General features: G+C 51.3%; 1 protein-coding gene and 1 long non-coding RNA gene across 2 annotated transcripts in view; one reads left to right on the top strand and one right to left on the bottom strand.

The window, feature by feature from the left end:
- LOC109294755 overlaps positions 1-5810 on the top strand; it is a 10734-nt gene extending 4924 nt beyond the window's left edge. The window contains exon 3 of the long non-coding RNA XR_002096614.1: positions 5663-5810. This is a non-coding gene — a long non-coding RNA (uncharacterized LOC109294755). The remainder of the gene's footprint in view (positions 1-5662) is intronic.
- A 2823-nt stretch (positions 5811-8633) lies between these two features.
- Positions 8634-11896, bottom strand: LOC109294672 (maestro heat-like repeat-containing protein family member 6). The gene is made up of 5 exons (XM_019513120.1): positions 11662-11896; positions 10092-10193; positions 9667-9769; positions 9233-9292; positions 8634-8788 (listed from the first exon to the last, which is right to left on the bottom strand). The coding sequence occupies exons 1-5, from the start codon at positions 11749-11751 to the stop codon at positions 8634-8636; spliced, it is 510 nt and encodes a 169-aa protein (XP_019368665.1). The 5' UTR covers positions 11752-11896.
- Positions 11897-20705: the final 8809 nt, after the last annotated feature.

The following is a 20705-nucleotide window of genomic DNA, read 5'->3' as shown; positions in this document are numbered from 1 at the left end:
CCAGGATAATTTTCTCAAAAAGCTTCCCCAGGATTGGGGTAAGACTAACTGGCCTATAGTTTCCCGGGTCCTCCTTCCTCCCCTTTTTGAAGATGGGAACCACATTGGCCCTCTTCCAGTCCTCTGGCACCACACCAGAGCACCACAAGTGCTCGTACAGCCGTACCAGGGGTCCCGCAATGACCTCAGCCAATTCCCTCAGCACTCGGAGGTGGAGATCGTCTGGACCAACTGATTTGAATACATCCAGTCCCTCCAGAAGTTCCCTAACTAGTTCCTCACTAACCCTTGGCCTGGGTGTGCCTCCCCTGGGGCCTGAGGGGGGCCCGGGGGGTGGCTGTTCCAGTCCCTGCTCAGGAAAATGGAGGCAAAGAAATCGTTCAATAGGTTAGCTTTGTTGTCTGGTGTGACGACCAAATTTCCTAGTGTGTCCTGCAAGGGCCCCACATTACCTGGAACCTTCTTTTTACCACCTATGTATTTAAAAAAGGACTTCTTGTTGCATGGCTGATCTCAGGGGGTGCACCATGTGCACCTGCGTGCACCCTTTATGCATCGCCAATGCTTCAGCCCCTTCCCAGGCACATGGTGGAGCTGTTTTTTTGAGTTGATGCTAAAGGTGAATTGGAGGCTTTGGAGAGAGGCACAAATCCCTCTCTCCCTCCCCCTACTCCTGCCCTCCCGGCATCTGAACTCCCTCTCCATATCTGAGAACGGGCACCTGGACAGAAGAAAGGGTAAAAATATGCATCAAGCCAGGCCCTGTCTGGGCACATGGGAAGATGTCATGGGCTCCCTGGTGCTCTGGTCAGGCTCAGAACGTGCCAAGGTCTCCGGATTTCAAAGGCTTTTGGGTGTTTCAGGGCAGCGGGATGTGAACTCACCTGGCAGAGCAGCGAGAAGGAAGAGTCACTTTGCCCGGGACTGAACAGTGCTGGTCTGAAGGAGTGACTGCTGTGGGGCACAGCCCCCTGGACATTCCCTGCTGACCCCAACCTTTCTGGGGCCAGAGGAGGACAGCAGTTATCAGGTGTTTGTGGCTCTGAATTTGCCTCACTTGGCCTTCACATGTCCCTTCTGAGTCCATCACCTTCCCCTCCTGGAGACAGGCCTAGGAAAGAGCCTCAGCAGAAGAGGGTACTGGTAGCAAGGAAGTTGCAGGGGCTGGGCCTAGAGGTGGCCCAGGGTCACCTGTGGCAGGCAGGAGGGTCAGGGGTGGGGGTCAGACTCCATGTTGGGAACGGGGGTAGCCATGGGATGCAGATCTCTCCCCACAGACCCAAGAGCCCCTCCCCCCCAAACCTGCCTATGGGGCACCTGGCACTGGGTATCAGGGGCCTTGACTCTACCCCTGCTGCCCCCACCCACTCCTCCCCCAAGCACTCATCTGGGAGCAGGGCCTGGAGGAGCAGGGGCCAGACCAGGGTGTCATGATGCTGCAGGAGGGGAGCCCAGGGCCCAGGAGGGAAGCCCAGCTCCTGGCACCAGTGGTCCTGAAAATCCCAGGGCAGGTCCTTGAGCAGGATCTTCCTGGGCTTTGCATAGGAGGAGTGTGCCAGGGCCTGGTCTGGGGAGGCCAGGGCAGATGGGAGGAGGTGTCTGCCTGTTTGTCCCTGGGCGAGACCGCTCTGTCTGCTGGGAAAGCCTGGGTGAGCTCTGTAGGATTCATCATCACACTCCGTTGGATGTGAGCATTGTTGGGCCCATCCCTGGGACTTGGGCTCATGTGACGAGCCCACAAGTGTCCTGTTGGCCATTCAGTTGTACCAAAACTATCACCATGCCTGTCCCTCCTGCCCCTTCACCATCTGGAGTGACAGGATTGTCAGGGATTGTCCCCCTGACCTGCATGTTTTCATCCCATCCCCTTCCTGGGGGCAGGGGTGGGTGCAGGGGCAAGAGTCTCATCAGGAAAGTATTCTCCTAGTGACTGCACCATGCTGGGGTGCTGAGTTATATCTGAGCAGGGGAAAGAGGAAACCCCTCACTGGGGATCATGTGGGGGTTCCTGTAGGTGTCTAAGGAAATGGGAGCTTTTTCCCTCCACCTAGAGCAGGGTTGGAGGTTTAGGAGGCATTTGTAACACTGGATTTGCACATGGGGAGGGGCACATGTGCATTTGTGTGTGCCTGCACCTGCCTGTTGCTGCTGTGTGTGTGTGCACACGAGTGTCACTGAGGGGTGTGAGTGTGTATGTGTGCAGGTGTGTGTGGATCTATGTGTGTCCCTGCTAAGTGCAGCACTAGGAGAGGGGAAGCAAAAGGCACTGTCCACCTGCTGTGCCATGACCAGGACCAGCAGCACCAGGCAAGGGAAGTCGCATTGGAGGCAGGTCCATGCTAGCCCTTGCTCTGGCCTGTTGTTCCCAAGATCCTGTCATTCCTCCTGCACAGAAAGGGGCTCAGGCCAAGCTAAGCTCTGGCCCCAGGGAACCGCTCTGTGTTCCCAGCCCCAGTCACTGCCCTGATGTGCCCACAGGTCACAGATCAGCAAGGGCACCGGTGCGGACCTGGCACCAGGGGCTCCTGTTTAACCAGGATCCCCTGGACCAGGGTTATCCCTGTTGTTAACTTCCAGCCAGGTGGGCAAGCAGCAGCTCCTGGAAGGGTGGCAGGGCCATGGAGACAAGCAGAAGCCTGGACATGTCCTGCCTATGGCCAGCAGGACCCACCTGCCTGAAGCTGAAGTGCTTCCCCAGAGCCTGAGAGCAAAGCCAGGGTATCCCAGGAAAGACACAAAGGATCTTGCCTACAGCCACCCTGTCCTGGGAGCACAGTGTTTGTGCACAGGAATTCAGCACCAGAGGCTGGGCCAGGACCCTAAATACCAGTGGAGCTGGTCTACCTTGTGTGCAATATACTGGTGCACGGGGAACATGATTGCGGAGCTGCCCACAAGGAGAATAAAGGAGAACATGCCCAAAGTGTTCAGGATCTAAGGTCGTCCTGAGCTGGGAACATCCCCAGGCCAGACCAGACCAAAGGTGCCCGCAGCCAGAGACAATCATAAAGGGGTTAGGGGCCCAGGACAAAGCAGCCTGTGCCGGGCCCCCTTAGCACAGGTGGCCAAGCCATGAGCCACTTTTCAGCACACCGCGGGGGGAGTGGCAAGCAGCCTGATGCAAAGCCGGTGGCATGCCGCTTCCCAAGTACCAGTGCCGCACCACCGCCACACACTGCTGGCTTCACATCTGGCCCTTCCCAACACGACCACTCCACCCGGCTCCATGGGACCCCCCCAAAGTGCTTGCCCCTGCCCACAGCCCCAGCACTCAGCACCTTGCCCATGTGGGAGAGAAACCCCTGGTTGCCATGGCAATGGTGTTGCTCCCCGCAGTGTGACATCACAATCCCAAACCTCGGTGTCAGGCCCTGGCTCCTCCCAGTGCTCTTGTGGCTTCACCAGAGCCAGTTGCTCATCACAGTCACAAGTGTTTCCAGTCATTTCAGTTGTCTAGAGTTAGTTGCTTAGTTGGTTAGGTTGTTCATTAGTTGGTTAGATCATTAATTAGTTTGTTAGTTCACTACTTCATTAGTTCATTAGTTTCTTAATTCATTAGTTCATTACTCTGTTAGTTCATTACTTCGTTAGATTGTTATATCGTTAGTTAGCTAGCTATTTAGTGAGCTAGTTGTTAAGATTTTTTAATCTGAGCATGCAAAGTGTATGCTTTTGGAGACGTGAGTGACCTTTCTCATTCAGCCATGGGGGCAGCGCTGGGGACACCCCACAGGCCCTTCACAGGGACTTTTGGGAGATGTGGCAAGTTGCCAGCAGGGGCTCAGGTTGTGCAAGGGCCCAGGACTCGGCCCCATGCCTTGTCCCTCCTCTTTCCTGTCAGTCTCCTCTTTCCTTCAATAGCAAGTCCCACAGTGATGGGCGAGTGGCAATGGGGACAGACACTAGCAATTACTAGAAGCCTCTAGTCATGGACCTGCCCCTAGTCACAGATCTGCACATACAGAGACAATGACTGTATGATGGTTATTTCGTACTTGAAACTGAGGCAGGCATGTGATTAGGCAGCTGCACTTATGACTGAGCAGGCCTATTTCAGATCAACTATGCTCATCCTATGTGCAGAGTGCACTAGAAAAGGCACCTTAAACAGCCTGTGTCATGTCACCTGCCTGGGATCCGTCCAAGTCAAGCACTGAGGTTTCCAACCTGGACTGTCCGCACCCTGGTGCACAGCACTAGCAGTAACCAACTGGATTGAAGGACAGCACTTGTACCCAGAGAACTGGATGGATTTCTGTTCCTGAACAAGTGTTCAGAATATGATCTCTTCATCACAAAGCAATTGACTGAAACAATGAAACTTATGATAGGTACCTGCAGATATAGTCACGTTTCATGTTCCTTGGCTGTCTCTTCTATCTCACACCCTCCCCGTCAAGTCTCCAAAGAACTGCTTATATTCAATTCACTACAATTTCATTGAGGAAATGAATGACCACCAAAGGCCAGGGCTTATATTGAGAAGGCCATTTTGGAGTGTGGGGAAAGAACTGAATGATGCAAAGCCTTGATAGCAAGGAAAATGGATCCAGCAATGGAAGACTATTGACACCATTAATAATTCTCTTATCATGGACCCTGAATCTAATCCTGCATAGCTGGACTACATTGAACAAGGCTCATAGTAGACAACTGCCTACTTTGTAAATGGAATTTTATTAAAGAACCCAAGTATGAGTGTGGCAAAATCCAAACTGTAGCACACACCATGGAGGAATGTCCTAATTATCTTTTTCAGTGATTGCACTGAAGACCTGGACCAGGCTACTGATGATGCCTTGCCAAGGATATCAAGCCTAAAACTGTCACTGTAGTCTTATCCCCTAGTGCCACTGTTTATAGGTTACTTGGAACTTGTTCTGTTATTCTGTTGCTGTATTACATAAGAATAAATCACAAAGGAGCAAATGGAAGCCATTGTGCAAGCACCCGTGCCCAAAACCCTAGCTCCTAATTCACTATATCATAGTGCATGCCTGGACCATATAATAGTGCAACCCTGGCATCTAATTGGCTGTATCATAGTACATTGCAAAGTCCACCTCAGCATGGCTACAACCAGAGCAGTGCAGGCCTCCAGCTGCCATAATGGCCATAGCAGAAGTGCTCACGTCATGGCCTGGTCAGATTCTAATAATCTGCAGGTTCTGCTGAATCCCTGTCATCAACTATCCCATGGAGGGCATAAGAAGAAGATGAGGAGAAGACCAGCCCCAAAGGCTTCTGGACAGATCCTTTTTTGACACGTTCCATCATGTCCATCCATATGGCCACAAAATGATGTAAGGAAGAGAAGCAACCAAAGAAGAAGTTCAGTCTCAGGTGTTTGAAAAACCCTGCTAAAAGATACCACCTCCCAGAGACAAAAATGCCAACTGTCCTGATGCTTTTGATACCACTCATCACTCAAGAAAGAGTGAGAGCTTCAAGAAAGGCAGCCATAAGGCGTGCCAAAAATCTCAAGTCTTCTCCAAAAGGAAACATCAGGACTCATTTGATGAATTTGAAGGCTTGATCTCTATCAAAACTGACAGACCACACAAAAACATGAACTTAAAATAAAAGTACCTGCATTAGTGATCTTCAGTAGAAATCATTCACTCAGTGGTCCCTGCCACACAGACAGTTTTGCCCACATAAGTGAAGAATGCATTTCCCCTTTTCTGTGCGTTAGACAAAGCTTCCACTGAATAGGTGTGTAGTCTGTAACTTGTAATAAAAAGACAGGATACTTTATTATGCCAGTGCTGTAAATCCTTATGAAATTTGCTCACATAAGGGCTTCACTGCAAAGAAGCTGCTTTGGTTTGCCTTAGCACATCATTCTGCACATTCACTTAATCATTGCTTTGCATTTTCCCTGAGGGTTTTTCCCCACTGTACTTGCCAGAGGAGTCTGATGCCTTCCTCAGGCTGGAACAGGGCCAGGTTTCAGATGACAGATTACATTAATATTTCTATGCAGGTACTGTCCATGTGGGATCTTTCACCTCAGAGATCCAGCTCCCTGTCCTGATACATGCAGAGATCCCAGTAAGTGTGAGGACATGGAGTCCCTCAGTGCTGTGGCAACTTATGGGATCCAAGCCTTCCCTCTTCCCACCTATTGTCACCAGATGCACTCAGCTCCATCAGGCCTAGCTGATGCAGCAGGCTTCAGGGAGGCTGTGGGCTGTTCCTGGCAGGCTTCTGTCCTGCAGGGAGAGGAAGCTGAGGGCGGAGGTGTCTGCAATGCCTGCTCTGGGATCCAGGTTAGGCCTTCAGAGCTGGAGCCCTGGATTGAAACCTCCCCTGGGAGCAAGACACCCACCCTTGAGTTGCGGTTTTCTCCATGTCCCTCTTTGGCCCCTGGGGGAGTTTGTTCTCCCTCCATGCAGTGAGAAACCCAGGGAGCCACCTGGCTCCAGGCCTGGGGGGCAGCCAGGGGTTTGTGTGGTGTAGGGTTTGCATGTGGGTTTCCCAGAAGGGGTATTAGAGGGGCTGGGATCAATGTGGAGCTCTGTTTGTTCTCCTTGGAACTGAGTTGAAGGAAAGAAAGTTGTTCCCACCCCTTTCTCATCCAGCACTGGAAAGACATGGTGCATGTGCCTGCAATGAGGGAGGGGGAAGGAGAGAAAGAGACAGCAATGAGGGAGGGAGAGACTGTGTACGTGTGCATGTGTATATGCGTGTGTGTGAGAGAGAGAGTGTGAGAGAGACTGTGTGTTTGTGTGTGTGTGTGTGGGTGTGTGTGGGTGTGTGTGGGTGTGGGTGTGGGTGTTCCTAGGGTGAGTCCTACACACATTGGCCCCCATACACATGCACCCATACCCCCATCGCACTGCCATACAGACAGACACCCACAACCCTTCATTCCCTCACAAACCCCATATCCATCCACACCCCACATATCTACACACACACGCCCACATGCTCCCTCACCCCACACTCACACCCCCACACCCCACATACCCACACACTACCAGTACCCCACAAACCTATACCCATGCTCCCTACCCCCCCCACAATATACAAGAGTCCGACTTCATTTTAAGCTATTATGCAGTCCCCTCTGTGTACACAACACAAACACATGTAAACCAGGACAAAAATATTTTTTGAAATCAAATTAATGAATGTTGTAGAATATAAATTGGTATTTTTTCTGGCTTTGAGATGGCAAACCGCCTTGTTGAAAGAAGTATTTCCAGGGGCAAAGGGAGGGACTTCTGGCATTAGGGGTTAAGGTCAGGGGTTAGGAGGTGGAACTTCCAGTCCCAAGATGGTGACCGGGGGGCGGGGCACCTGTCAAGGAGAAGAGCTACCCATGCGGCCCTTGACAGCTTGCTAAATCTTGGTAAGTGGCCCTCCACCCGAAATAATTGCCTGCCCCTAAACTAAGGGCTAGGAAGCACCTTGGAAGGTAAAGACACAGAGAGACCTAGGATCAGAATCTAAGAGGTGGAGATGGAGTGCGGCTACATTGCAGAATGAGCCTCTAGGGCAGAGTAATTAGGACCCATGCATGAGGCTATGCCCATGGACTGCTTCCAAGCCATAGCACTGTGCTAAGCCTCTGCAGAAGGACCTCCAGGCAGCAGATCCATCAGCACATTTCATGACCAAACCCACATGCCCCAATCAATGCTGTCTGCCATGCCCCAGTCGGTGCTGTCTGCCTCTGACCATCCCCAAACTCTCGGTCTGATCTGAGCAGTGTCTTTACCTTGTGTTTTGGGGAAGTTGGCCTGGATTTGGGTTCATGTTGTCCTAAGCCATAGGTCTCTGCTCGGGGAAGTCCATTCTTCCACCTCCCTTGAAAAATTGGGTTTTGAAGCCCAGGCCAGGTGTAAGAATGAACTTCATCTCTGGTCTTTACCCTGTGCCAATGTGTGGAGTCACAGAAGGCCCTGCACCTATACCCTAGGCACTGAAGCTCTGCTAGGAGATTCTCTTTGTTCTTGGCCTCAAGCTCCTGAGAGCTCTGAAAGCCTGCATGGTCCCTGAGCCAGGGACATACCTACTGCACATGGCAGCACAGCTGGACATCAAGATTATCTCAGAGATGGAGACCGCTATGGCCATTTGCAACTCCATGCAGGCTGGAAACCATTGAAAAAGCCACATACAGACTCTTCAACAGCATACTGGGAACACACATAGCAATGGACCCCCATGTCTCTGCAGGACAAGGATTGCAATGCCAGGGACCTATTCTTGCCCTGAGAAGTTTCCACAGATGCCAACCCTTGATGAGTGGGTATAGCTATACCCTTGTTCAAGCTTTCCAGCTTCTCCAGCTGGGGTACCCTGATCCAGTGCAGTAGTCCATGTGCTGTATCAGGCAGAAGGAGTAGGTCTCTACTGAATACCCCAAGGCATCTCTGTAGATGCAGTGAAGTACTGAAGCTCCAATGGGGTGGGTGGCATCTGGTTTTCCAGTGGATATGCTTGTTCATACCTTTGCCTTCATAAATAAAACACCTCACAAAAGAATGGAGGAGGAAGGCCGCCTTTATACAGGGGAAATAAGTAATAGCATAAATATGAACAAAAGGGAGGAGAAAAGGCTGATGGAGAAGAAAGTGAGTCATGATGGCACTGGCTGCTGCTTCTCATGTCTTTCACCATGGCTATACCCCCCGACAGAAGGTGAGACAGGCAGTGAAGAGGGTCCCTAGGGTGCATCCTGCTGCCGGCTGGTTCCATGTGACCTTCAGAATCAGGAGCGTCTGAGAAGCCAGGGTGCTGACAGAGGGCTTCTGGTCCAGAAGCAGGTCATTCAGGACTAAAATGTAAAGAAAGAAAGCACAGATCAAACCTTTGGAACTGAGGAGAGCCCAAGAACCGCCCCCCCACACCCCTTTCCTCTGATGATGGGATGAGCGGAAATAAATTAACAGGAATTTGCTAAGCAGGAAGGACAAATGATTTTCCCAAAACATCCCCAAGAGGTCCCTCCCAAGGTGGTGGCATATAAATATTCACACTGTACATAGCAGTTTATTACTGGAGCTTCTCGCAGACTTGAATGTATTTCTTTTCACAAACCACCACCTACATCTGCCTAGTGTAGATGGAGGATGGAGGCCCACAGAAACTGAACCCTCCATGGTCACAGAAAAAAAATCTGTGACATTGAAAGCAGGTCTTCCAACTCCCAAACCAATCTCTCACCCTGGACTATCCTGCCCCTCAAGCCCCAGGTATCATAACTTGTGTCACCACTCACTACTGCAGAGTTTGTCTAGTTTTTCCTCGTTCTGGTCCTCTATCTGCCGGGCAGCAAGTCCTAGACACACAAACAGTCCATTACATCGTGCAAGCCCTGTCCTACACAGCTCCTGACTCTCTCATCACAGTGAGGCCTCACAGTGTCCCTACTGAGCATAGACAAGCTCCCACATCTCCTGGGAGGCGAAGATGAGCCAAAGGAGGTTCCATGACAAAGCTAGTGAAGAGAAAAGGGCTTGATGGAGACAGAGGTTTGATAGAGCCCTGCCTGGGGCAGTTTGCTAAGAGTCTGCTTCCCAAGGTTTCCTGCACCAGGCCATCAGGATGCCGATAGCCAAGGGGTGGATTCTTGCTGCCAGCAGGGACAGAGCAGCAGCCTGGGAATGGGATCCTGAGCCCTTGGTCAAGGGAACCTGAGGATTTGTGACTTACCAATGAACCTGACCGCTGCTTCACGGATGGGATCCTGAGGGTTCTCTATGTAGACAAGGCTCTCTATCAGGAAATCATCAGCTCGCCTCCTGTTCCTCATTAGCTAAAAGAGAGGCCCAGGAGGCATTAGGCTATTACAGACCGTCCCTTGCTCTGGGCCACATGGCAGGAGCTGAGGGAGGTCACACCCCAGAGCCCACCCCAATGTCCTGTGCTGGGTAGGAGGAATCACACAGATAAGGACAACCGCTGGCCCAACCTTCCAGTAGCTTGGGGTCAGGTATGGAGCAGAGCCTGGGAAAGGAGCCTTCCCACACCAAACTCCCTAAAAACAGGTTACCTACATCCAGTGCCATGTCAAATCTGGGGTCAGGCTTTACAGGGGCCCTTTCAGTCATTTGGAAAGCCTTTAGGGCTGCCCTTACCAGGCACTCACAGATCTTCCATGTCTCCTTCCTCTGGATAAGGGGTTGGATCTCTGTCCAACCAAGAAGTGCTGCAGCAGTGAAGAGGGTGCCCCAAGATGACTGGAAAACAGAAATGGCAGGGAGACTTAGTAGCAATGGGACCCAAAGTCCCAAGGAGTTGCTTAGAAACACAAATGCTTCCTGGCCCTTCATGGTTGTTCTCTCAGAGTCCATCTCGGTGCTGTCTCTGATTCTGGGCAAGACCTTTAGACCAGCAGCCACAGAAGGGTTCAGGTACCTGGTGCCTATAGAAGTGTTAGGCAGTGGCCAAAAGCTGTCGTGGGTAAAAATTTGCCAGTGACACTCCCCAGGCTCCCACATTTTCTACTGCTGGACATTGCCAGAGCTGCCTCGATCACAGGAGGAGCCAATAGGCCAGTGCCTGGCTCACATCTACCCTGTTAGAGTCCCAAACTGGGCCTGACCTTGTGGGGAGGTCTAAGGAAACATGGGCTGGAGTGAGCCCTGCACAGAACAGGGCCAGCAAAGAAGCAGTGACCCCCATCTTATACCTGTGAAAGTCAGTAGTTAGAGTGCTTCTGCAGTTGAGGAGACCCAGGAGCAATTCCCTCCCCTGCATGACACAATGGAAATGTGCATCTCCCAGGTGAACGGTCTCATCGCAGGAGTTGGGATCCTGTAGGGTGAGGGCTCTTGCCAGCTTGTCTGTGGAAGCTCTTCCACTGGGCAACAAGCTGAGAATTCACTGGCTGAGTAAGCAGAGTTGTACGTCTCAGGAGTAAGGGCTTTAGTTCTCACCACAGCCAGGATCAGGCTATTTTCAAGCATTTCAGTGCCTCCCAGATGAGAGAGCATTCTGAGGATTTAAATTTGACATTAGGCATCTACAGGGGCAGTTTGGCTGCACTGGGCATCAAAGTCACTTTGCAAATTCAGCTCATCATCATTTCATGGCTATCAATAGCTGCCTGGCTCTACCAGACAAGGTCCAGAGAAGTATCTGAGGTCTAGAGTCCACTTTTCCTCTTGCTGTTTGCCTTGGGACTTTGCTATTTCCTGGCTTACACTACCCATACTACCTGTGATGGTCTGGAGTCATAAGGAGATCACCTTGGCTCATCTGCTTAGGGAAGGACATGTGCTCAGGATAGCTCAGGCTAGGACAAAATGTGGCCCGGGGGCCAGATGCAGCCCACCAAGCCATTCTATTCAGCCCGTGGGGCCCCTAAAAAATTTAGAAAATTAATATTTATCTGCCCCTGGCTGCTTGTCATGCAGCCCTCGATGGCTTGCCAAAACTCAGTAAGCGACCCTCTGTCTGAAATAATTGCCCGCCCCTGGGACAGCTGGTAGCTCAAGCCTGGTGACAGATGGGGCAGGGAAGATGGTGGCCTCCATCCTCTGGTTTGGCAGCCCAATGTGATCCAAATGAAAAGGGCCCAGATGAGAAGAACCACAAAACCTCTGTCCTCCAACACACATGTCCCCTCAGAGAGGCCTCAGCTTGGATCCCAAATCACCAGGCACTCTTCAACTCTCAGCCTTCAGCTCCAGCTTTGGCACCCACCTCAGACACCTTGGGGTTCACATCCTCCAAGTGGAAGAACAATGAAACAAGACTCTTCAGGACATACTTCTTCGTGCTCTGTTTGTCCATCCTCTGCACTAACCTCAGCAGGTCTCCAAACAGGGAGATGGTGAGCAATCGAAGCCGGCTGGACACCTGCAAGCAGCCAGCAGAGCGGAGGAGAGAGAAAAAAATGTTGTTGGGGTTTATTCCTTCCAAAGAAGACACAAATAGGACTCAGTGGGATTGAAATGCCTGGTGCAGACAGAGATATTTCTGACTCTCCAGTAACCACATGTTGCTTGTTTTTAAATTGCCCTCTGCCAGGGTGGAAAGAATTGTCTGGGGTGTATGTGGCTCTGGGGGTAGGGGGGCACAGTTTTCTGGAGAGGGACAACCGAGGGTGCGGGGAGGCTGTAGACACCGACAGAACATCATTTCTGACAAACCCTCCTGCATTGCAAGGGAGAGGGCTCAGGTAGCCCAACTGGCCTGTATGCCTGCACAGTGCAGCCCATCGGGCAGAGCCTGCAAGAATTCAGCTGCTGGGGAGCAGATTTACAGAGCACCAGAAGGGATGAGGGAATGGAAGCTGTTCAGACTGGGCGAATGGGGCCGAAAGGGCAGATGCCATCTGATTTCATTTTTCGTGACAATTGCCTATTTGTCCCCCAGTTCAGATCAGCAGCTGAGGGCAGGGTTTGCTCAAACTGTAAGAAAAATCAAGGGAGTGGATTTGGGGTGGGGGTTGGAAGGCCCTGAGGTCTGCCTTTTGCTGCCACATGGTCTGCAGGGAATGTGGAGGAGCAGAAACAGGGGAGGCTAGGGGACATGAAAGGAAGAGTATTGAAATGGAGTCAGATCACTGACTGCACTATTCATTCATGGTGGAGCTGCAAGGTCAGATTTCAGTTCTCACACACACCACACACGCACACACACGCACGCACACACCCAAATGTAGGCACAGAACATGCGCAGTCTCACTCTGGCTGCCGGGCCTTACATCGTCAAAGAAGGGCAGAATCTTCTCAGCTACTAGCAGAGCAGCCCGGCTGGCTCTCCTGCTGCCCAGGGTGGTGAGGATGTGCCTGATGACCATCAACACTTTTGCAATCACATCCCTGTCTGCCTCCTTCAGCTGCTCAAGGAGCTCTGGCAGCAAGTAATGGAGTGTCACCACCTGTATGAAAGAAGGGGCTTTAAAATCAACCAGTCATCTTGGTACCAAAACTTCCAGCTGGAGGCAGCTGGGCACCAGCACCCATATATAAGTGGGAAGTTGAAACAAATCTGACCCAGGTTACAGAACAGTAGCAGTAGCAGTGCTTGGAGTCAGAAGGTCCTGACCCCCACGGACCATCCCTCCTCCTCTGGGTGAAGAGAGCTCCTATCTGACAGATGAGCTCTGAGTTTGGTCCATTGTTGTATTCAGATTAACCCCATTTTAGAACATTTCAAAAGCAGCCACCAAGGATCCCAGACAGCCTTGAGGAAGAAGTACAAAAAAGGTGGGGGAGGAAATTCATAGAGAAGGTACAGACAAGCAAATGCAAATCTGTGCAGGACTCAGGGAATGCAGGGAATGGAAATGAACTCCTATAACTACCCTCACACTTCACATGCAGGTCACCTGCTGATGGTCAGAGCTTCCCAAATCAGACCTGCCCAGGGCTCAGGCCATCAAGAAACTCTTCCCCTTCCAATTCTTAAGTGCTGCCAAGTCTGTAAAAAAAAAGGGCTCCCTTTTCTTTTTGTGATTTCTTGGTTGGTCTAGTACAAGGTATCATCTCTGAACAAAGAGTTCTAGAGTTTTGCATTGCTCTCTTTTCCTGCCTTCTCCTGTAGGAGTTGAGCATGTGAAAAGACCATGTAGGCACAGGGCCGTCACTCCATGGGCTCTTTTCAGTGCTCCTGCTGAGAAAGAGCTCTGATCAACTGCACAGAAAAACACAGAGGGGCTGAAATGCAGAACAAAAACATTCCTACATTACAGGGAATGGCCTATGGGCCTGTGTATCACTGACCTTCAGTTCTCAGTGTTGAACCTGGGACTTCCAAAGCCCACAGCCCTGAGGCTACTGCCATGTTAGTAGGATTTCAAGGACTATAGGCCCAAGAGTTCCCAGCTACAACCAGAGTCCCACTGTGGATAGAGAGCCCATACCCAGTAGGGTTTTCAACCCCAATAGACAAGCCAGACAATGGCCTTGGGCCCGCACTGTTTAATATCTTCATCAGTGACTTGAACAAGGGGATGGAAAGCACACTGTCCAAGTTTGCTGATGACACTAAGATGTGGGGCGAGGTGGACGCACTTGAAGGGAGAGAGAGGCTGCAAATAGATTTAGACAGACTACAAAAGTGGGCAGATGAGAATAGAATGGGCATCAACATAGACAAATGCAGGGTGCTGCACCTTGGGAGAAGGAATCCACAGCACACACACAGGCTGGGGAGTTCCCCTCTTGAAAGCACACAGGCGGAAAGGGATCTTGGAGTCATTATTGACTCCAAGATGAACATAAGCCACCAATGCCAGACTGCAGCCAGCAAGGCCAGCCACAGATGCATCTCAAGCCAGTTCAGAGAGGTGATACTCCCCCTCTATGCGACTTTGGTCAGGCCGCAGTTGGAGTACTGAATCCAGTACTGGGCGCCACACTTCAAAAGGGATGTGGCCAGCCTGACCTGGACCTGCTCAGCCTCAGCAAGAGGAGGCTGAGGGGGGACCTGGTGGCTGCCTACAAACTCATCAGGGGAGATCAACAGGAAATAGGTAGAGTCCTTTTCTCCCCAGCACCACCTGGGGTGACAAGGAACAATGGTAATAAGCTGATGGTGAATAAGCTTAGGTTAGAGATCAGAAGGCAATTTTTTACAGTTAGGGTGGCCAAAATCTGGAATCAACTACCCAGGGAAGTGGTCCTCGCCCCTACCTTGGGCAAATTCAAGAGGAGGTTGGATGAGCACCTGTCTGGGGTCTTGTGAACCCAGCATTCATTCCTGTCTGTGGCAGGGGGTCAGGCTATATGATCTGTTCAGGTCCCTCCTGACCCTAGCTACTATGAAACTATGAAACTATGGGGGAAAGGGACACTCCAAAGGTCACCCAGCAGGTCTTTGGCAGAGCTGTGTGGAGCCTGCAGCTCTCTTGACTCCTAGTCTAGTATCTCCCAGCCCTGCGCTGGTTTCTATGCCCCATACCAGTTCTCCAGCACTGGGTGCTGGGGTTGTCCTTCAGACATGTCTAGTGCAGTTCAATGGGTTGCTGTGCTCATCACCCAGCCAGTCATCCCTCTAACCTTTTCAGGCTGACAGGCCAGGTTGAGGAGTCCTTGCAGTGCTAGCCAGCGAACTAGGAGCTTTTGGTTGCTCAGCTGCCATCTCAGCCTCAGGACAACCTCTTCCAGCTGGTAACTGAGATCAGCGCAGTGGAGAAGCTAAAGTACAAGCAAAAGAGGCAGGTAGTAAGTGGGGCTATTCCCGGGTGACCTGCCTGCATCATGGGGCCTGCTATCACATGCAGTGTGGAAGCAGCATGGGCACATCATTCTGCTGTAAAGGTCACTCTCAAGACCTGACCTGTCCTGATCCTAGGACCCCACTTAGCCAGCGGTGGTTTCTGGGCCTAGGTTGCAGATAGTATGTGAATGTGCGTATGAGTCCACATATGAATTTCTTATACCCGATCATGTCCATTATGAAGTAAACTGAGAGCCAGAGAACCTGAGAGCCCACAAGGCTCATTGACTGGCACAAGCACTGCAGCCTGGGAAGCGTCCACCTAGACAGAAAGAAGGGGACGGAGTTTGAGTAGCCCTGGGACATGTGCCACCTGCCTGCAAGGCTCACCTCAACAAGGAAAGCCAAGGCTGAGAGGTGCTGGGTCTTGTCCCTGCTCCTTAGGACATTCAGGAGGTGATGGATCATCCAGGAGCGCTCTTCAACAGGGTTCCTCTGCATTGCTCTGGCATGGGAAACACCAACACCCTTGTTACAAAAGCAGACAGGGGCTTTGCTTTGCTGGTTTTCACTGATACATATGGTTAGCAATATCCCACAGGACAGGGTGACCAAAAGGTGACCCTCCACTGGCACAAGCCATTTCCTGTCCAGTCAAAATCTTCCCATGTTTGTGTGCTGCAGACCCAAGCCCTAAGTCACTCTACAAGGGAAGTCCATCCCTAGAACACATCCAATCAAGCAGCCTTGGGACTGAGAGAAAAGCAGGACATGCACAGTAGGGCTTCAGTGGGTCAAAACCAATCCCTCTTGGATGATCAGGTATTCTTGCATCTTTCCCCAGTTGTACTTGGTCCCACCAGATCTTGCCTCAGTGCTACAGCAGCAGCATCTCTAAGCCTTTCAGCACAGGACAGATTTTCTACAGATGATTTCCATTCTTCTCAAAGAACCCCGTGGCCACTAGCACCAAAGCTGCAGCCTGCTTCTTGGTGTTAGTGGGAAGCCTGCCTCTTCAATCAGGGAAGAGAAGCTTGTAGAGGTCCCCATAGCCCAAAGAGGAGGATCAGAGAAAACAGCAGGTAGGGGACAAGGCTCTCACCTGGCAAGCAAGCCAACACCTCTGTGGTGTGCCTCAAAGTTCATCATCATGTCCCAGCCCCCCTGCTTCTGGATGGAGATGATCTGCTCCACATAGCCAGCCCCTTGCAGCAAGGCTTTCAGGTCACCCACTGCAGACCTGCATTCAGAGCAGACCCCAGGTCACAGACCCTGAGCCCTGGGCCAGCTCTGGGCAAGCGAAAGATGTTGTGCTGGGGTCAGTGGAAGTGTACAAGAGGCTTGGGATGGAGCACCTGACAGGGGTGGCTGGGATGGGCATCTTCTGGCTCCGGTACTCCCCCCAGAAGAAGTTGATGCCCTGAGGTTCTGGTTGGACCAGGTGGGCGAGCCGAAAGAGCAGGGCCATGCAGAGCTGTGGGTAGTGTGCCTGCACCTCCTGCTGGCAGGCTGGATGCAAGAAGCTCTTGGACAAGTGGCTAGTCACCTGCAAAAAAAGGCAAAAGACATAGAGGTCACCGCAAAAGCCATTCCCCCTACTTCCCCCACCTCCCCCCATTATTAATGAAAAAGGAAAGTCAGGAAGTTTAGTCATTAGACTGTTGCTCTGGAAATCTGAGATCAGTTCCCTGCTCTGCCACAGACTCCTGATGTGGCCTTCAGCAAATTATGTAGCCTCTCAGGATTCAGCTTTTCCTGGAACTAGGGACAGGCCCCTAATAGTAAGGACATGGCTAGGCAATGGTAGGGCTTGGTCCCAGCAGGAGTCTGTTCTGTCCATATGCAAGTACCTGTCACAAGGCCCAGGAGCATGAAGTGTGGCATTAGATGCAGGAGAGAAGTGGGATATGGAGGAGAAAGACATGAGCTGAGAGCCATGGGACTTTTCAGCCTGGAAAAGCGCAGACTCAGGAGTGACCTGATGGCCACTTATAAGTTTTATAAGGGGTGTTCCCCAGGACCTGGGCGAAAGTTTGTTCACCAGACCGCCCCAAGGGATGACGAGGTCGAATGGTTATAAACTCCTGCAAGACCATTTCAAGCTGGACATAAGGAAGAATTTCTTTACTGTCCGAGCCCCCAAGGTCTGGAATGGCCTGCCGCTGGAGGTGGTTCAAGCACCTACTTTGAATGCCTTCAAGAGAAACCTGGATGTTCTTCTTGCTGGGATCCTATAACCCCAGCTGACTTCCTGCCCCTGGGGCAGGGGGCTGAAGCCAATGATCTTCCGAGGTCCCTTCCAGCCCTAATGTCTATGAAATCTATGAGCTGCTGAGGATCATGTCCCAGGTAAGAAAGCAGCTCTTGGTACCTCTTTGTTGCCTGCAAGGAAGGCTTTGATGTAGGCCAGACACTCGTCCTTTTCCATGTCTGGCTCCATCACACCAGAGGATCTTGGACAGGAAGGTGAATCTGATAAAAAGACAGAGCACTGATAAGTGCAATGTGTTCCCCCACTCCTCCCCTACCCCCTTCCCCACAAGCCTGGCAATGTATCAGCCCCTTATGCATCAGGGTGCATCTGGGACAGCAGTCCTTGCCTCCAGGGCTACCATTGCCAAAGATACCACAGGAAACAGACTCCCAACTGCTTGTCAGGGAGTACAGCCCCTAACTAGGGTTGGGTATAAGGTCAGTCAGAAAAGGCATATAGTCAATTGATTGGTCAAATCTTGTCAAATAATGGTCAAATATTTTAAACATTAATTTATGGGAAAAGGAACAAGAGAGATTTTAATCTTCAATAGGTTGGAACAGTTGTGCTCAACCTTTTAAGACTTGAGGCACTCCTAAATTGACTCAAGGCACCCCTGGGAAAATGCCAGCTCTTAGTTTTCATTGTTGTTTGACTACAGGAAAATAACCGAGCAAGTCTTGTGTTGCAAAGAACTCAGAAAGATCGCAGCAGGGCAGAATGTTTTTAGCTCTGTGAATTCCTATTTGAAATCTCTGGGTTTACCATGTGAATCATGTTTGCACACTCAACAGTGCTAACGACAGCACCCTGGCTGGAAATCACCACGTTAGATCCTTATGCCAATCATATAAAAAATACAAGTTAGCTAACTATTATTGTGAAATAAATTAAATTCCCACATAATGTAATCAATTATTACAGGTAAGTGAAAATGTGAACAGCATTCAAAACTGAACAGTTCTTCTCCTTGGCTCTTATCCCCAAACTGTAGGATCAGCCCAAATAATTAAAAACACACCAGAAAAGAATGCAATGAAATTAAACAGAATGAAACACACATAGCAACTATAAAAGTCAACTTTCCCATGCTGTTGGGCTTGGTTCCTCCCTAAGCACAGAGTAGTTCCTGCAGCCCCATGTGCCTTAACGTGGGAAGGGAAAGGAGGCTGGAAGAACTCAGGAGAGCAGAGCAGGACAGGGGGTGCCTACTTCTAAATGGACTCCATGTGCATATGGATCCTGACTTCTGGTGAGGACAATGAGCCCTCACTCCTGCCCTTGCTAACAGATGACACCAGGATCTCATAACAAAGGTAGGCTGCCACCTACCCACAGGCATTCTTGGCTTCACGGACTATTTGACAATGTTCAGCCATGGTCAGTTGGCATGATTTGAACCGTCAATTGACTGACTTGCCAGCTCTGTCCCTAAGACATTGTCCAGAATGGGAAGCTGCATCACCTGCCAAGGACTGGCACAGGCACTGAACTTGTCTGCTTGCTGCTCCTGTCTCTCTCCTGGGGGGCCCAAAAAAACAGTCAGGGAGGGTAGGGTCAGGTCCTTGTTTGCTGGAGCCTTCCCTGTGCCATTCCAGCTCCGGTACCCGGCAGGGCTCCAACCCTGGCATGGTCTGTGTTTGCAGTCCCCTCCCTTTCCCTGCCTGAAGGCTGCTTGCTTACCTTCCTGGAAGTGCTGAGACAAGCACTGCCCCAACTTCTCTCCTGGGCTCCTTTTTGCACTGCTCTTTCTGGAGGATTCAGCCTGCTCCCAGGCCATACGGGGCTTTAGGCAAGAGTGGGCCTCCTTAGCCATCCTGAAAAGAAGCCAGGAAAAGGTGTCACCCATGGCAATGAGAGATTCCCCATGAGGCACCTGGGTTGTTATTATTACTTCTTTGCTCTAGCAACTGAAGGCCCCAGCTAAGAATATGGGCCCGCTGTTCTGGGAAGGGAACCCCAGCAGCGCTCCAGGTGACCATACGGTGGTGATGGCACCCAAGAAGTAGAGGAACAGAAGCAGAATAAGCTGGGGGCAGAGCAGAGCAGTGCTGAGGTGCACTGAGATGCCAGAGACAAGATCAGAGATGAGGACACAAAGGGAGCCTGCCCGGGGATGTGCTGAGCAGCAGAGCCAAGCACCCTCAGGGCCCAGAGTGCTGCAATTCTGTGGCCTCATTCCTGAAACTCTCTCGGCTCTCTTCTTATCTGACATGACAGCGACTCTACTTCCATTAACACCCTTCTGCTCCCCTCACTTCAAAAAGCATGCTGTACACTTGAGCCCTAGGTTATTTTCTCCAGTTATTTCCTCCTTCACCTTCATGGGAGCAGCCTTTCCCACCAAAAACACACCCTGCAGACGGACAGCTTTCACTTTATTGGGTTTCACCTTGGTTCTGATAAAAGGCCTCTTCTAATTGATCTCTAAATGCCTCCCCAGGGTCCCCCAAACTGATGAGGAGGGGTGGGGGGGCAGGGGGAGGAGGCACTTGGCATCCCTTTCCCTGATATATATTTATTAACATAAGCAGCCAAGGAGCTACTCAGGCTGATGTTTTGCCTCTCTACTGCCATCCCTATATTCAAGCGTCCTGGTCTCCAGTCCCAAGCTCCATCTCTGCCCTAAGACGGGCCCCTGCCCTAAATGTAGGGTCCCTGCAAGGGTGCTGCACCATTGGTGAGTTCAAGCTGTTACAAATGAGGAAATTAGAAACTGAGGTTAGGAAGGGAATGCATTCCCCCAACCCATGGGCTAAGACCCAATGAAGGCAGGTATTAACTCAGCAATAGATAAACTCCAATTTGTCATCCCCAAGCTGATCCAAGTCACAACAGAGTGATGGGACTGCCCCAGTTGCGGAGCGGGTACTCACAGCCGTGCAAGTCACACAGCCCGGGAGGCGAGGCATCTGCTCGGCCACAGACGGACCTGGTTGCCAAGGAACACTGTGCATTGGCTGCCATCAACCAATCAGCTCGTGGCCTTGGGTTCCATCTTACCCATGGTTCACCTGTTGCCTGTCCCCACAGCCACTTCACAGGCCAATAACAGAATACAATAACCAAACCCAACAGCATCATCCCCTTCACTGGACAGCGCATTTGGTTGCAGAGCAACCACATGGGACAGCATGGTCCGGGCCTCTCTCCAGCCACCTTGTACTCCTGCCAGATACAGGGCCAGATCCAGCATGCGCTGTATGTGCCACAAGGGGCTGGACCAGCACACATGCTGCATGCAGTGCATGGGGCTGGACCAGCCCCACACGCCAGATCCAACTTGTGGGCTGACCTGTGGGCCCAGTCAGGCCTGCGGACAATC

The sequence above is a fragment of the Gavialis gangeticus genome, unplaced genomic scaffold (genome assembly GCF_001723915.1).
Source record: "Gavialis gangeticus isolate Ggan-Ray unplaced genomic scaffold, GavGan_comp1, whole genome shotgun sequence".
Lineage (NCBI taxonomy): Eukaryota > Metazoa > Chordata > Crocodylia > Gavialidae > Gavialis > Gavialis gangeticus.
This window is presented reverse-complemented; position numbering and strand designations above follow the sequence as displayed.